Source organism: Anolis carolinensis, chromosome 3 (genome assembly GCF_035594765.1).
Source record: "Anolis carolinensis isolate JA03-04 chromosome 3, rAnoCar3.1.pri, whole genome shotgun sequence".
In the NCBI taxonomy this organism is placed as follows: domain Eukaryota; kingdom Metazoa; phylum Chordata; class Lepidosauria; order Squamata; family Dactyloidae; genus Anolis; species Anolis carolinensis.
Window position 1 is genome coordinate 203,317,296 of NC_085843.1, and position 17,917 is coordinate 203,335,212.

General features: G+C 39.4%; 1 protein-coding gene across 2 annotated transcripts in view; it reads right to left on the bottom strand.

Moving 5' to 3' along the window:
• Window positions 1-1,021: 1,021 nt before the first annotated feature.
• The window catches only part of stk32c (serine/threonine kinase 32C), a 236,609-nt gene continuing 219,713 nt past the window's right edge, over window positions 1,022-17,917 (bottom strand). Inside the window, exons 7-12 of one of the 2 annotated variants that reach the window (XM_062976100.1) lie at window positions 15,425-15,528; window positions 15,202-15,318; window positions 11,044-11,169; window positions 10,737-10,868; window positions 6,339-6,406; window positions 1,022-5,058 (exon numbers count right to left, since the gene is read on the bottom strand). In XM_062976100.1, the coding sequence (XP_062832170.1) occupies window positions 4,920-5,058; window positions 6,339-6,406; window positions 10,737-10,868; window positions 11,044-11,169; window positions 15,202-15,318; window positions 15,425-15,528 (686 nt within the window). In that variant the 3' untranslated portion in view covers window positions 1,022-4,919. Of the gene's footprint in view, window positions 5,059-6,328; window positions 6,407-10,736; window positions 10,869-11,043; window positions 11,170-15,201; window positions 15,319-15,424; window positions 15,529-17,917 lie in introns of both variants that reach the window. The other variant, XM_062976101.1, reaches the window with a different exon arrangement.

The window sequence follows — 17,917 nt, forward strand, 5'->3', positions numbered from 1 at the left end:
TAATATAATCCTGTATATGGCTTTTAGCTTAGCTTAGCTTATTAAGTTAATTATCTTAGTGACCTAACAACGATACTCTATTTTAAAGTTTTAAATCTCTTAACCCATAACTCTGATATGCTTGTACAGAACTATGTCCCTCTTCTCTCAAACTGGTCATGGACCATAATAAAGTGAACTTGATCTGAGTTCAAACTGTAATAGGCAGGGAACTGGATCCTCATCAATCCCAGTGGCTGCTTACTGGAAAGTTTGGGTTTTTTTGTTTTATTTTTCATGTCAGGAGCAACTTGAGAAACTGCAAGTCGCTTCTGATGTGAGAGAATTGGCTGTCTGCAAGGACGTTGCCCAGGGGACCCCCAGATGTTTTGATGTTTTACCATCCTTGTGGGAGGCTTCTCTCATTTCCCCGCATGGGGAGCTGGAGCTGATAGTGGGAGCTCATCCGTGCTCTCCCCAGGTTGGATTTGAACCTGGCAGCCTTCAGGTCAGCAACCCAACCTTCAAGTCACAAGGCTTTAACCCACTATGCCACCGGGGGCTCCTGGAAAGTGGGACCAGGTTATGCAGGATTTCATCATATTGTTCACATTTCCATGAACAAGAGATCCAAAAAAAGAATTAAAAGAATCCAATTACATTTTCATACAAATTATTCCAAGGTCTGCAACCTTATTCTTCTTTCGACAAATTTCTTTCTCTCCCAGTTGCAATCCCTATCACTATTGGTGGTATTGCATTAATGCATGCAGTCAAATGTGATTGAGATGTACTGGACTTTTGGGATTTTTTAGTAGGTGGGATTTACATGCTGAAAGTCACACAAGCAAGATGTGGTAAATGGACCATGATAAATCATACTGGCAATCAATGCTTACAAAATTGGTTTAGTATATTCAGTTTGAAAAGTTTAACTAGTGTTCATACATCAGAAGACTTGATTATTCATTCTTAAACATTATTCAGATTCTGAGTTGTAAATGTGCTAGCTCTTCACCATTTGAGGACTAAAGCCAATGACTGTTGTGCTCAATATAAGCATTTATTTTAGAATTATTTCTTAAAAACCACAAATCTTTGCAATTACATTTCACAAATACCATATATTACAGTGAAAAGGAAAATACATAGCTCTAGTTGTCAGTAAAGTTAATAGGAACAGGCTTGAAAAATCCATAAATTCTTCATCGAAAAGACTGCGCATCAGATCCTTGATTCTAAAAGGCCTGTGTGCTATTGTATACCACTGGAATGCAGTATTGGTGAAACATGTACAGGGGAAAGAAAATAGCTCATTTCATGTATAATTTTGACTGTATGGAACTGAAACAGACAACAAAGCACCATTCTAGACATTATTCAAGCTAAAGAAGGAAAGTGAATTCACACAGCATGTCCAGTGATACCTATGTAACAAGGGGTTTTTTGGTACTCATAGATCAGAAAGGCAGTCACTGTTCACTTTCAATGACATGTTTATATCCAAAATCATCCCCTGGCAGTGGAGAAATACTAACAATACAATTGAGCACATATTGGATGTAAAATGCCATACCCTACATAATTACAATCACCACAAGACAATCTTGTACGTAGATGACACAAGGCTTATGGTTGTCAGAAACTACCTACAGTGCAGTAGGTGGACAGCCTACCAGACATTTTCTGCCTTCCTTGAAAGAAAACAAGTGATGTTTTTTTATGCATTTCTTCCTATATAAGTGTGTCCTGGTGGACTTACATGCTGGCAGTGGCGGTGCTATAAATCAATGCCAAGCACCTGCCATTTAAATCATCCCAATAGAGCATTGTCAGACATTTAGAAGGCATCCCTCCCAGCAGCCTGATAATGTTATGTGCAAACACAAGATGTACAAATCTGTAGTTGCAAGGAGAGAGTGATGGTTTAGGGAAGGCAATGTTCATCATCATCATTCCCATCTAAAGCAGACCCTTTTCACTCAACAGGATTTATTTATGTGTAGACTTACCTTTCAACAATTGATTCAGTATGTCTACTCTAGTTGAATTAACCAAAGAGGATTCAGGATTTCATTATGGTGAGAATGGAAGCAGGGCTGACCCATGGTACAAAATGTTCCAATAGTAGAATTCACTTTTGGCAAAGCAATTACATCTTATGAAGCCTGGGAGGGTGGAAGAAAATTTGTAGGTAGAATACAGCCTAAATGGGGTATTTTTAGCCCCATTGGCTCCTTGAGAGACTTAAAAGAGATGGGAAAGTTAAGCACAGGCTTAATTTTCCCATTTTTTTATGTCAGGAGCAACTTGGCCATCTGCAATGGCATTCCCCAGGGGATACCTGGATGTTTTACCATACTGTGAGAGACTTCTCTCAGGTCCCTGCTTGGGAAGCTGGAGCTGACAGACGGGAGCTCACCCTACTCCCTGGATTCCAGCTGCCAAACTTTTGGTCAACGGTCCTGTCGGCACAAGGGTTTATCCCATTGCACCACTGGGGGCTCCAATTTTCCCATTGAAATCAATGGATAGTGGCTGAACTGAGATCTGTATGTTTCTTTATTCAGACAATACAGGTGTTAATCAGTTAATGAACCTTTTTTTCTTTCAAAACAATCCTTAGGCTGCCTGCGACTCAGTTCACCAGTAACTACATCTACTGGCTATACCAAGGCAGAAATGAATAGTCATCATCTCTAAATCTAGGACAAACACTCAACACAATGGTAGCTATGGGGAACATTCTTTCCACTTGGAAATACCAGTTGAAAATTCTACATTTTAAATTTGTGTTTGACGAATCTGTCACAGCAGATAAATAAGGGATACGACTGCCAAACCACTTAGGTCTGGGATTAAAGCTGGACTGTTTTTACTGTATAGTCTCTTGTGCTAATGCAACTGAGCAGTATATTCTGTGACCAGCTGGCTGTGTTGGCACTTGGATTCTATAAACATTTCTGCTGGCATGGGTGGCTACGCCTGCAGCGTAACATTTGGGGTTTTGTGCTGCACCAGAACAGCTGCTGGCATAGTGCAACCTAAAACAGTCTTATGTCTGGGTTGTTACATCTGTTTGAGAGATGCTCCATTACAAGTCCAAGGAAATGACAGAACTCTACCAAAATAGAACAGGTTCTACAGCTGAACTGTAGAGTGGACACATCGATTATCTGGCTACAGCCTGTAAATAATGGAATGACTGGTAGGAAAGCTTTGGCATCTTTGTGCCCAACACATTGTGCCTAGCACACCTGAATATCTTTTGTCGTGTGTTGAATGAAATTTTGTTTTAACACTGTATTTTTTTACCAGCCGCCACATAAAACTGTGGAAAGGTAAGCGTGTTTTGGTTGTTGCCCATATAAAACTGTGATAGACCTGTTATGTCATTTGTTGTGTGGGTTGGTATGAAGAGTTGATAGAAATTCCATGCTCATTTTTTCTGTAGCAGCAGAGAAATAGAAAAGATCTTGATACAGCACAGCTACAGAGGTAGTTGTAGCTTGAAAAGTAAGGCTGTAAAGATTCCTGCTTTTAGGTTGACCTTGGTTCAAGCCTGGCACACTGGCTTTGTAGCAGATGCCTCAAAAGGAGAGCAGAAAAAGGGTATCTTGACCCGAAAAGCATGCTAAGTCCACTTTCCATTAGGAAAACACAACAGAGATGCAAACAGGACAGTCTTTTAGACACTTGGTAACAAAACAGTTTGACTGAAAACAATTACAAGCCTTATAATACAAATATTTGCTGTCCTAGAACAGAAAGTTCTAAGTGTTTTAATAGTGACCTGATATCACTCTACAGCAAAGTAAGCCATTAACAATGCAATCCTATGCATATCTACACATAAGGAAATCCCACTAAGTTCAGTGGATCTTACACTCTGGTAACTGTGTGGAGGACAGCCGCCAAAGAGGGAAACAATCATTAAAGGCAATATCCACAGCTGTCACAAACATTAGATTTTTTCCAATTCTTATGCGACAACAGATGCTAGAAATTTATATACAATACTTTAAATTACACTTCGAACAATGTAAACAGAGAGAAGCATCAAGGCATCACTTCCGCCAAAATTAGGGCATCATTATCTAAATATCCTAACTCTACACAGGCAACTTTGTGTCCTACTCCTTCATAAGAACAGAGAAACACTTGTCTGTAGTCACATGCTTGTAATCTACTCAACTCCTTGTAAAGAAGTATAAATTTATGAATAGTTTTGGTCTGCTTAGAAAAGAAATAACCTTTTCTTAGTTAGTTTAGGAAAACACTATGCCATTTTAAATGTTCAGCAGCAAAAAGCCAGAGTTTGGCCCTAGGTTCAAATGCCTTGGAAAACACTTCATAACACCGAAACTAGACTTGTGGAGAGTTAAGCACCAGCAAGATGACACTCAATCTGTCCCTATAGGTGGTTTGCAGCTGTCATGCTCTGCAAGAACGCTCAGATATTCTGAAGCTACTAAGGGACAATCTTGCATGCATCAGATAGAGCACAAGGACAATACCATGAAAATGAATTTTCCATTGTTTTGAACTTTTTCCTGCCCTTGCCATCCCACCTTGCATGCTTTGGATGTATATTCCCTTAGACCTAAACTTGGATCTGGTTACCATCATTCACCACCTGAAAAAATACATTTCAGGCCACTATATGTCCTTACGAAAATAAAAGGAAAAACAAAGGAACGGTTTCCGCCAGTGTGTTGCATAGCAAAATATCAGGTAATAACAGGCAATCTTTCAAAACCATGAGTTCTGTAAGAACTATCTGCCTCTGCTGTGGTTCTACAGTGTTGGTTTTTGTGACTCCTTTCTTTTATTTTATTTTTTTGAATCTCAACTAAAATACTCAATGTACTGTCATCAGCTTGTCAGTACAACCTGAGAATGAATTATTCAGGAGATGTGCAAGTTTCATCTCAGTAGTCCTAGCTGCTGCCTGTGGAAGAACATACTGAGCTACACATATTCAGGTTGGAATTTTCAGATTCTGTTTCAGTCTCAGCTTCATCGGTGGTTTCAGGAGGAGAAATGGACTCATTCACTTGATCTGGACTCTTCTTCAATCTGTATAAAATAGAAGATGATATTGATTATGTCAAAACAGCAATGAAAACAGTGTGTTGTCAAAGGCAGGGAGCTTTCAAATGGATCTGTGGGCAATTAGGATGGTTTTGAATGAAACTCCAAAATCTTCTTTCATCATATTTTCTTCCATACATTTATTTTGTGTGTGCATTTTAGCAGAGGAGTTCAAGCTCCACTGCTGTTTCAAAGATCACACCCTGAATTCTGTTCTTAGTTTTACCTAAAGTATATTCATTGACTCAATGGGATTTGTCTATGTGTTGTTGTACCATTCAAAAATTAATCAGGTTGGCACTAACCAACGTGATTTCAGATACACCATGGTAATGGCATGCCTGTCATATGACAACATTCCAAGTGAGGTTTGGCTGTCACCCTCTGTGGACTTTTGGAGGCATGTGAAAGCCTTTTATTCACCCTATGGCTTTCAAATAACAGTACATGGCATACACTCCATGGTTGGCATTCTGTTAGAGAGTTATGAAGGAGCAGAGTGGACTCAAATCATTATTATTTTTTTTGCCCATTGAGGGGGTTGGAAGTCATTACCAACATCCAATAACCAAATTCCCCAAGCTTCCCTTTTCTCAATGACATTATTATAAACCCAGGCATTTTTTTTGGTCCATGCAGAGTGTTGGCAGCAGCAAACAAGCACCAATCTCATTTCCTTTATCTAAACAATTACATGTTCTGCAGTGACCTCTGGAGAAACCCTGTAAGTCTTTGCAGATGCTGGTGACTGTATGTCCAGCTATAGGAAAATTGTTTAATGTTTGTCTTACTGTCTGAAGGCCCTTCCACACAGCCATATAATTCAGAATATCAAGGCAAAATAACCCACAATATCTGCCTAGTACTGAAATATCGAAGTCCACACTGCCATATATCTCAGTTCAAAGCAGATAATATGGGATTTTATTCAGCTGTGGGGAAGGGGCCTGAGGCTCCTTGTGCACTGCCAAACATCCCAAATTATATCCCAGTTCAATGTGGATTTTATACAGCAGTGTGGAAGGGGCTCTGGTCTAAGGAAACCTTATGAAATTCATGGGGTCAACAGACAATTTGAATACATGTGTACTTTTTTTACTATTAGAATGCTAATCTGTTTTTGAGCAGTTAATCCAAGAGCAGTGAACAGCCTTTCCCTGTGTGACCCCATCCTCTTTCTGTGAATTTGAACTCATTTATCTTAGGAACCAAGCCAATGCAAACATTCACCCCCACCCCTGCATGACTCACATACCCAAACTCACTTCTCTCTGTTAAAGATTACAAAGTCTTGCTGAAGGGCATCAAGGCAGTCCTGGAGGTAGTCATTTTCCTATTAGAAAATACAAAACAATTAACATACTTTAAAAATCTAAACTGCGTTCTGCTTATCTTCATGAATGATATTTATTTGGGCAGTATGAATGTTTGGTATAGAACAGATGTAGAAAAATCATCTTTGAGTCATCCAGAATCATGGTTATTGCATGCTTCATTTTGTTTTGGTTTTCTTTAGATCACTTTAGAAATACATTTCCTGTAATATATTTTAGGAGCATGGTGTAGTACTTAAACCGTCACTCTAGGACAGGACTCTTAGTTCCCAAACTAAGGCCTGCAGGCCATTTACCCAGAGAAGCATTTGGCCATGTGCTGTAGCCAGACACAGAACAACAACAATGCTTCTCTGATACCTCCCACATCCCCTGGTCACTAAATGACTATGGAGCAGTGACTGGAGCAGCCAAAAGCTGAATCATGTAAGGAGTGAGAGAAGAGACATATTGTAGTATGCTATGCAACACTTTTACACTAACTCTCTCTGAAGAAGGCTCTTAACCCATAACAGTATTTCTGGTCTGTCATGTTTGTACTTACCCCTTTGTACATTTATATCATGATGTTTCCCTATAAGAACCTTAGAATCATAGAATCATAGAATCATAGAATAGTAGAGTTGGAAGAGACCTCAAGGGCCATCTAGTCCAACCCCCCGCTAAGAAGCAGGAAATCGCATTCAAAGCACCCCCGACAGATGGCCATCCAGCCTCTGCTTAAAAGCCTCCAAAGAAGGAGCCTCCACCACGGCCCGGGGGAGAGAGTTCCACTGCCGAACAGCCCTCACAGTGAGGAAGTTCTTCCTGATGTTCAGGTGGAATCTCCTTTCCTGTAGTTTGAAGCCATTGTTCCGTGTCCTAGTCTGCAGGGCAGCAGAAAATAAGCTTGCTCCCTCCTCCCTATGACTTCCCCTCACATATTTGTACATGGCTATCATGTCTCCTCTCAGCCTTCTCTTCTGCAGGCTAAACATGCCCAGCTCTTTAAGCCTCTCCTCATAGGGCTTGTTCTCCAGACCCTTAATCATTTTAGTTGCCCTCCTCTGGACGCTTTCCAGCTTGTCAGCATCTCCCTTCATCTGCGGTGCCCAAAACTGGACACAGTATTCCAGGTGTGGTCTGACCAAGGCAGAATAGAGGGGGAGCATGACTTCCCTGGATCTAGACGTTATTCCCCTATTGATGCAGGCCAAAATCCCATTGGCTTTTTTAGCTGCCGCATCACATTGTAGGCTCATGTTTAACTTGTTGTCCACGAGGACTCCAAGATCTTTTTCGCACACACTGCTGTCAAGCCAGGCGTCCCCCATTCTGTATCTTTGATTTCCATTTTTTCTGCCGAAGTGAAGTATCTTGCATTTGTCCCTGTTGAACTTCATTTTGTTAGTTTCGGCCCATCTCTCTAGTCTGTCAAGATCATTTTGAATTCTGCTCCTGTCTTCTGGAGTGTTAGCTATCCCTCCGAGTTTGGTGTCATCTGCAAACTTGATGATCGTGCCTTCTAACCCTTCGTCTAAGTCGTTAATAAAGATGTTGAACAGAACCGGGCCCAGGACGGAGCCCTGCGGCACTCCACTTGTCACTTCTTTCCATGATGAAGACGACGCATTGGTGAGCACCCTTTGGGTTCGTTCGCTTAGCCAATTACAGATCCACCTAACCGTAGTTTTGTCTAGCCCACATTTTACTAGTTTGTTTGCCAGAAGGTCGTGGGGGACTTTGTCGAAGGCCTTACTGAAATCTAGATATGCTACATCCACGGCATTCCCTGTATCGACCCAACTCGTAACTCTATCGAAAAAAGAGATCAGATTAGTCTGGCATGACTTGTTTTTGGTAAATCCGTGTTGACTATTAGCAATGACCGCATTTGTTTCTAAGTGTTTGCAGACCACTTCCTTAATGATCTTTTCCAGAATCTTGCCTGGTATTGATGTGAGGCTGACCGGACGGTAATTGTTTGGGTCGTTCTTTTTTCCCTTCTTGAAGATAGGGACCACATTCGCCCTCCTCCAATCTGCTGGGACTTCTCCTGTTCTCCAAGAACTCTCGAAGATGATTGCCAGTGGTTCTGAAATAACTTCCGCTAGTTCCTTCAATACTCTGGGCTACCTCTCCATTTTTATCATCACAACAGAAAGATAGGTAGGTTAGGGTCAAAGATTATGGACTGTTTAGGATCACTCAGTGTGTAGGACACACAGATATAATATTGCAATACATTAAATGTATCTTATCATATCATAACACTTCAATTTCTAAAATATACTGTTGGATTTGTGGTCAGTGGTTCCCTTGATGTATAGTAAGAATACTTTTCCTCTGGGTGGATCTTTGTTTTTACTCTCATGGCTTGTTCTTTGCCTTACAGCTCTTCTGATGTCTGTGGTGGAGTATCCATTGGCCTGTAGAGCCCAGTTGAAGGACGATTAAAATGTGTCCAGAGAAGGGTGACTAAAATGATCAAGGGTATGGAGAACAAGCCCTATGAGGAGCGGCTTAAACAGCTCAGCATGTTTAGCCTGGAGAAGAGAAGGCTGGGAGGAGACATGATAGCCATGTATAAATATGTGAGGGGAAGTCATAGGGAGGAGGGAGCAAGCTTGTTTTTTTGTATACTATTCACTTGAATTTTTTTCTGGATAAAGCTGAAAATGCAATCTCATAATGGATAGTCAGAATATGAATACATGCTCACAGCTCAATTTGTAAATCATGCTTAGCATTGTATTCATATATATTGGGTTGCTTATAGACTGCAATCCTTATGTAATACACATTTTATAGATAAACTTAAATATCACAAAATCAAGTTTACAGCAATTTAAGAAAGAAGGAAAGAGTTACAAACTGATGAAGATTTCATGAAACAGTCTCTACGTTCAAAGATCTTTGGATTTCTGAGGATTTTATGCCTTACTCTAACAGACCCTTTACCGCATATTCAAATGGGCAGACTTTATGCCTTATATTCTGATGGACTTGTATTTTAATTGACATCTCCATGTGATTCCACCTTTTGTTTAAATATTGGTTGGAGTACACTACACCTCATGTTGTGATTGTGTTCTAGTTATCATTATAATATTATTCTCTTAAAATATATTAGTTTATTAAATCTCTGTCTACTCTTATAAAATCTATGTGATAAAAGTTCATTGTTCTATCAGTTTTACATCCAAGTATTATATATGGTAAAAGGCATTGGCAAATAGATATAATGAATAACAGTAAGAAAATGATTGAATTTCTGCAGATAGATATTTGCCATATTTCTTAGTACCAGACTTTTCTATTTGTCCCTTTATATCAATGCAATTTGGAAATTTTCAATATATGGGCTTCATGCTCTAAATTCTCCTTGGGAAAAAGCAGCAACAGGAGCCGGTAAAACATACTGTTCAACAAAAGACTGGTTCCTTGCAAATGCAAACAATATTCCTTTGACAGTCCAATATGGGAAGGAATGACAGAACAGAAATTGAGATTATTGGAGACAAATGCCCTTCATTTTCATAAAAATTATGGGAAAAACAGAATAGCAAAGTTTGGTTTTCTATAAGAAGGTACAGTAGAGTCTCACTTATCCAAGCTCCGCTTATCCAAGGTTCTGTATTATCCAACGCAGTTTGCCTTTTGTTTTTGTAGTCAATGTTTTTGTAGTCAATTTTTCAATAAATTGCAAAATTTTGATGCTAAATTCATAAATACAGTAATTATTACATAATGTTATCATATAGTGAACTGCTTTTTCTATCCATTTGTTGTAAAGCATGATGTTTTGGTGCTTAATTTGTAAAATCATAACCTAATTTGATGTTTAATAGGCTTTTCCTTAACTCCTCCTTATTATCCAAAATTTTCGCTTATCCAATGTTCTGCCGGCCCGTTTATGTTGGATAAGTGAGACTCTACGGTACACTTATTCAGATACAATATATGCTAAAGGATAGCTGATTTTGCCTAGCTTTGGAAAGCTAAGGAAGGTCAAGCTCGGTGACGACTTAGACAAGAGACCACTGTCTGAAAGTATGAAAACTATTTACTTAGCCTTCAAATAACAACCATAGTTACTACTGTTAAAGACTTTATACATTTTTGGGATATGTTGTATATTCAAAGGCATCACTAGGGGAGTTTATGGAGGGTGTGAGCCATACTGTGTGACACCGTCAGAGGAGGTGACTATCTATAGCATATTTGTACTGTCAGTCAAATTTGGACCAAATTGAATAAGAGTAATTCAGTATAAGGCAGCTCCCTATGTACAAAAGCACAAAACTCAAACATTTTGATTTTTTTTGACAGCTACCAAGAGTCACTTACTGACTGTGAGCTGTCCTTGCTGTTATCCCTGGATTTATTCTTCGCAAGCCTCTTCTTCTTCTTGTGCAGGGGCCTTGACTCCAGGATCATCTCTTCCAGCTCAAAGGTGGGGTCGCAGTGCAGGCGGCCTTTCTATTGTAATCAGAAAAGGACATTGCTTCAAAGCCAAGTGAATGATAAATCAGATAATTCAAGGCACACAGTAAACCCATATAGGTTCACTACAGGAAAACCGTTGGCTTTATATCTTCATTGCAAATAACAGAGATCAAGGAGAAAAACAAACACATTCATTGCTTTGACTTACATTAGGAACAAAACCTGGCTCCACTTTCTTTTCGCAGATTTCATCCCAATCCACATTCGATAAATAGGAGGAAGTTTGGATATTAGCTAGACTTGAAAACCGATGCTCAGGATTGACCGTCAAAAGCTGAAAATAGGAAACAGTGAAGAGCGAGACAAAGCTGATCTTGACAAACTACTTTGGCATGTTTCCACAAAAGATGTGAAAGCGGATACAGACTGGGTTCCTTTCCCACTCATTTTAATTGTAGCATATCTATTTGTTCAATTTTTCCAGTCATTGAAATAGGAATAGAATAGAATTTCATTATTTCATGTTTTATTGGTTGTTTGTTTCTCTCGTTCTTTGAATAGAGGAACCAGCCAAACATCTGTTGTCTGTAACTTAAGTGTTTTCTGTACAAATGATATGAAACTTGGAGACATTCTATTAACAGACCTTAGGCCTGGATAGCCCTAAGATTTCCTAGAATGCTCTCCCTAAATGCCATAGACCTACTGTCAGACTAAAATCTGGAGAAGGCTCCTGCAGCTTTAATGTGTAGAAAAGGGATTTTCAGTAGGTGTTGCTTATTACTTGATTGTATATGAGGCAACACTTATTATAAATCCCTGCTGATATTTTCTGCAAAAATTTAATTATAAGAGCAGTATTTCATTTTATGTCTGGCAACCTTAATTTGGGGAGCTAAAAGAATTAGACCAGCTATGAGGAGGTGAGAGAGTGAACATTTGGGGTTGCACATAGTCATGCACAGTTCACCTTTGTGATAAGAAAATTGAGGTATATTTGAATGTGGCTACTTTCAAGCCACATTGCAAATTCCACTGCAACAAGATCTGTTGGGGATACATTCCCAGACTTCATGTGAATGCATGAAACCATGGATAATAGTGAATCTTATTATAGTGAACAACAAAAATACCGAGAAGAGGGTACAGCATGTACAGGAGGCCGTAAGTGAATAAGTTGAACTGTGAATAAATGAAACCACCACTATTGGTTCTATGTAGCTATACTGTAGTGCTGTGCTCCCACACGGTGCAGGTGTGTGACAGTCATACCACCTGTCAACTAAATATCTGAATCACTTTTAGAACAAAGAATACCACATGCAGAGCCAGTTGCACATTAAAAGCTGCCAGGCTGCTTTCCTTCCAAACACAGTAGCTGCTCTTGGATCTCCTTTACTTTCTCTGTTCTTACATTTGGGAAGAATAAGAAACTAAAGCATCCCAGGGTGGCTTTGACACAATGCCTCTTCTCTAACACAGCGACCTGTCTGCATTCTACCAGTGGGATTGTGCACAAAGGTAACACCATTTTCCTCACACAAGCTCATTCAGTGAGCTATGTGACTGATAAAAAACAAACACATTTGAAGCAACACTTATTAAAAATCCCTGATGATATTTTCTGCAAAAATTAAATTATAAGAGCAGTATTTCATTTTATGTCTGGCAACCTTAATTTGGGGAGCTAAAAGAATTTGACCAACTATGGGGAGGTGAGAGAGTGAACATACTGAATTAAGGCCCTTCCCAAATATTGTAAATTCTGACAAACACCTGAGTCTAACTTTCTGGTCAGTGTATGATTAAGTTTGACAGTAGCACAGCATCAAATGGTATGACACACAATCTGATTGGATCCAGCCTTATTCTTCCCTGCAATCAAGCCACAATTGGATTGCTTTGTCATTGCTGCCAGTATCTCGACCAATATGTAATATTTAACACCCACTTTACTGAAAACATGATCTCAGTGTCGCTGCTCATTTCAGATATGAGAACAACATATATTGGCCAGAAGCATTCAAATAGTCTCTAAAAATGCATGCATGTTTTCTACATGCAGATCCACTAAGGGTATATTATATTCATCTCCATTTACAATGTTCTGGAGCCATATTACTATACTAATCCAGAAGAGGGCATCTGTGCTCTGGCTGAGTAACTTTCCATGACATTGTTTCATAATTGAACTCTACTTTAAAACCAAACTTTAATTATGTATATTGTCCTCCAGACACTTTTGTATATTGGAACCCTTTGGCTATTTCCATTTTTATTAAGGCCCCTTCCACACTGCCCTATATCCAGGATCTGATTCCAGATTATTTGGTTTAAACCATTTGGATTATATGACTCTCCGCTGCCAAATAATCTGGGATAAGAAGATAATCTGGGATCAGATCCCGGGATATAGGGACAGTGTGGAAGGGACCATAGATGCATATCGGTTTACAGAATGCTGACACTTCATATCCAACATTTGCAAAACATAAAATTGCAAATTTCTTGTCTCATGGCAAAACATTACATAACAATACACATCATATTAGGTGACTGTTACCAGAGGCGGTTCAACCACCAGGCCAACTAGGCAGTTGCCTGTGGCGCCATCTTGTTGGGGGCGCCATCGAGGCAACTCCTGTCTCCTGTGGCCTGCCTCCGCAAGGTATTGAACTGCTTTTTCTGTTGATTTGTTGTAAAAACATGATGTTTTCGTGCTTAATTTGTAAAATCTTAATGTAATTTGATGTTTAATAGGCTTTTCCTTAATCCCTCCTTATTATCAAACATTTTCACTTATCCAACGCTTTTATTTTTCAGTTATTGGTTTGGGGGGAGCGCCAAAATTCTGTTCGCCTACACTTGAAAAATACCTAGGGCCGGCTCTGACTGTTACTAAGAAAGAAATGTGTCAAAATATCATGTATTGATCACTCACAGATTTGATTTAAAATATTTATTTTGCAATATCTAGATCAGTCATGGGCAAACTTACCTCAGGCCCTCCTCATTTTCCCTGTCCTCTTGGCATAAGGTCAAGGTGACCTACCACATCCTTATGTCAAAAAATATGTGGGAGGAAAGCACACACCAGCTGAGAGCCCTCTGAAGTGCTCTCAGCCACTATGCGTCTTACCCTCCTCCCGGCATAAGGACGGTACGAGTGACCCCATCCTTATGCCGGGAGGACGGCTCAAGGCAGGCACATGACAGCTGAGAGCCTTTTGGAGCACACTCAGCCTGTCTCTCCCTCTTCCTGGTATAATGCCAAGAGGACAGCCTGAGGAAGATGGGAAAGAGGACTGGGGAAGTTGCCATGTGTCTCATCTTCCTCCCAGAATAAGGATGGGATGAGCAGCCCCGTCCTTATGCTGGGAGGAAAACCTGTGGGTGACCTGGGCCTTGTCCTGCCCCCATCCTTTCCCGGGCCCCCCTCCCTCCTGGCCTGGCCCTCCCGGCTGAGCCCATAATGCAGCCCCAAGGCAAAAAAGTTTGCCCATGCCTGATCTCGATTCTGCAGTTCAACTCTATTGTTAACTTCTGCTTAAAACTGATCACAGAGACATGCTGGAGGACCCAGAGAGAATACCTTTCTAGTAATTTCTAGTTCTTCCAGTACAATCCAGTAGCAATATTTTTCCCACTGCTTTTCATTCTAGTAGATTTTTGGCAAGTGATTGAAATGTGAGACTTTTGATAGGGATATATTTATAGATAGATTCATGGAAATGACAATATTGTTACAGATCTAGCTTTGAGGTTTTAATTGTTTAATTGTATGTGAAATTATAATTTACCAGGGGCTCAGCTGTATCTCTGTTTGAAGTCATGCAATAAATCACTTTGGATTCTTGTATTGAGTAGGAAAGGCAGGATATACATTGTTAATTAAAGAAATACAATATACCTTTCAAAATTAAACCTACCTGTTTCCTTTATTCAGTTCAAGTACTAAAAAGAATCATTGCACATTTTATTTTAATCTCCTGGGGTTTGGGTCCAGGACCCACCATGACTACCAAAATCCATTTTATATACAATCGTTCAGTAAAATAGTGTCCCTTTTATAAAACAGCAAAAACAGGATTCGCTTTTTGGCCTTTTTCTAAAAAAAAAAAAATCAAGTTGGTTGATTCTGTGGATGCAGAATCCATGGATACAGAAGGCCAACTACATACTAGTTTGAGAAGCATGTGAGTAGAGATATTGAATTTGTAGTTCCAAACACTGCACCAATCACTAAGCAATCACTGATTCATGGATGCAAAAACGTGTGGGCAAATCATTGTGTGGTCACATTCCTGGAATAAGGCCCTTCTTGATAGCCTTGTACTAATGGATAATTCAAAGGACAGTCTTTTACCTTTCTCAGTAATGCCACCATGTCTTTTGACCATCCTGTTGTGTACTGGACACTCACGGTGCTGAACAACTGGACTAAAGATTCCACTGGGCTGTTGGAGTGGATGTCATAAGGCCTCTGAAGGGTGTGGGAAGGGGGCAGAAAGAAGAAACAAAAGTTCAGGAAAGCTATGCTTATTCTCATAGCTACTATGCATGTTAAAAATAAAGAACCTGGCACGTACCCATCCACGAAGGAGCTCATATGCCATCACTCCAAGTGACCACCAGTCAACTTCAAAGGAGTAACCAGTTCCACCATTCAGAAAGGAATGAAATATCTCTGGAGCTGAAAACAAAACAAAATGAAAGGTATTATCAAATAAAAGCCAGCATGGTGTAGTGGTTTGAGTGTTGGACTATGAGTCTGGAGATCAGGATTTGAAGTCCCATTTGACCATAAAAAACCCACTGGGTGATCCTGGGCAAGTCATACAGTCTCTGCCACATAAAACAATGTGATAGGTTCACCTTAGGGTCAGCATAAGACAGAAACCCCTTGAAGACACACAACAACACCAATTAATAAATCCCTCTGTTGCTCATGAAGTAAAATAACTTCCAAGTTCACTCAGAAGGAAATCCCATTCATTTCAACAGTTTATTCTCATAAAATATTGACCTAAGTGGGAATGACAGACACAAAATTAACAGCATTTTTAAGTAAGTAAGGGCAAAACTGAAATCCTCCAGAAGTGGGTGGATTATGACTCCAGTGTTCCCCCATTAAAGGCTATGATGGTTGGAGCTGTAGTCTAACCAGATCTAGAAAGTAAAAAACAAAACAAAAAAAAACATCTCATCCTAGAGTCTGTAAAAAGGAGGAAGAGTTGCTCTAGTTTAAAAAGAATAATATCTGAAACCCTAAATAACAGCTCCCTGTTAAAACTGGCCATACTGGGGCTACACATAGGTTCATCCACTATAAGGCAGATTTCAGTCTTCCTATTAAAGACATTTTTCCATATTAAGGTCAAGAGGGTTGGGGTTGGGAGCAAAAATTGAGTATTCTCCCCACCAAATCAGAATTCCAAAGCCTCATAATTTTTCTTCTTCCATCTTCCCTATTTTTAGCACTGTAGAAAGTGAGACATGGAAAATTGTTCTTATTTAGAACACTTATATTTGCTGGGTTTGCATTCCTTTGGTAACTTTCTCCTCCCTTTGGGTGGAAGCCTAAACTGTATTTCTGAATACAGATGAAGTTTTAAGTTATTACTATGTTAGAAATGTGCCCTGTGAAGGAAAAATGTCATTGTGGAGGCAGAATTCTTATCTGAGAGCTACAAACCTGGATAAGGTACATATTTTTATAAAGGTCTAAATCTTTATTTCAGGAGAGAGTGAGACTGAAGCAAACAAGTCCTGGGTGCCAAGATCCTGTCCACCTCCATATAACCATCCTGCTGTGCTATTCTCCCTCAAGTGGGAAAGTGTTTGCCAACAGCTGGAAATACTTTTGGTGCATTTTAATCCTGGAGCAGAATCATCTCACCACTGCTACATAATCTATTATAGACAAGAAGAAACCATGTATGGGCATCTAGCTCCCCTCTCAAAACTCTCAACTTCCAGTTGTGGATTTTGACCAAAATGGAAGGCAGGCTGCAGCTTCTTGAGGCATCCAAGTAGTAGAATCCCTTCCAATATGAACATTAAAAATACCTGTTCTTCAAAACTAGAAACTGACTTCAGGTTTTTTCAGTTTTGATAATTTTTTGGCAGCATCTACAGTCCCTTGAACAGAAAAGTGGTCTAGAAATTGATCCAAGCAAACATTTTATGAATTCATCCATTTCATGGCCTGCAAGATTACAGTATCCATGGAAGATATGTTTCTTAACTTACAGTTGAAATAGGAAACCATGAATAATAGGAAACAACACTTGAAGTTATTATAGGAATACATTGGGGAAATTTAGACCATTCCTTGAGACGACTTATTTTGTCAGATGCAGATATGTAAAACTACAAGTCCTAGTCCTGTGGTTATAGGGTTGTACTGTATTAGCAAAACTATATGCATATCTTCAAGTTTCCTATTATTGGGAAGAAACCATAAGTGGCAGATCCTCTTGTTCTTTTCATATTCAAATTATACATGCTAAAAGTGCACTGCTCCAAATGCATATTTTGATACGCCTTAGTCAACAGGGATAATGCATACCAAAATATATCCCTTGAGAGAAAATGCATTAAAAAGTCTATGCATTAGGAAATGTGCATACTAAAACAAATATCAATGGCAAATGAAAAAAAAAACCACTCTCAACCCAATGTAAAACATGAACAGAAAGAAAATGCAAGTGGTATTAAAAAGACATCATGAAATTAAGACTAAGAGCTTTTCACATCCCTGGTGTATTAATGAAGCTTCATTATATTTTATATTATAGAGGCACCTCCTTTAGAGTGGATTACTATGTATTAATATTTGAATTTATTTGAATACTGAATAATATTTCAAATTAGAAACAGGTAAAATAAAGTATAGGGGCCTTAATGTAGTGTAGTGGTTTGAGACCAGGGTTTAAAAGAGTTCCACTGGCTGCTGATCAGTTTCCAGCCCCAATTTAAGGTACAGGTGATCACCTATAAAGTCCTAAATGGCTCAGGACCTGCCTATCTTTGTGAACACATCTTTCCCTATGAACCCACTTGGGCTCTAAGATCTGCTG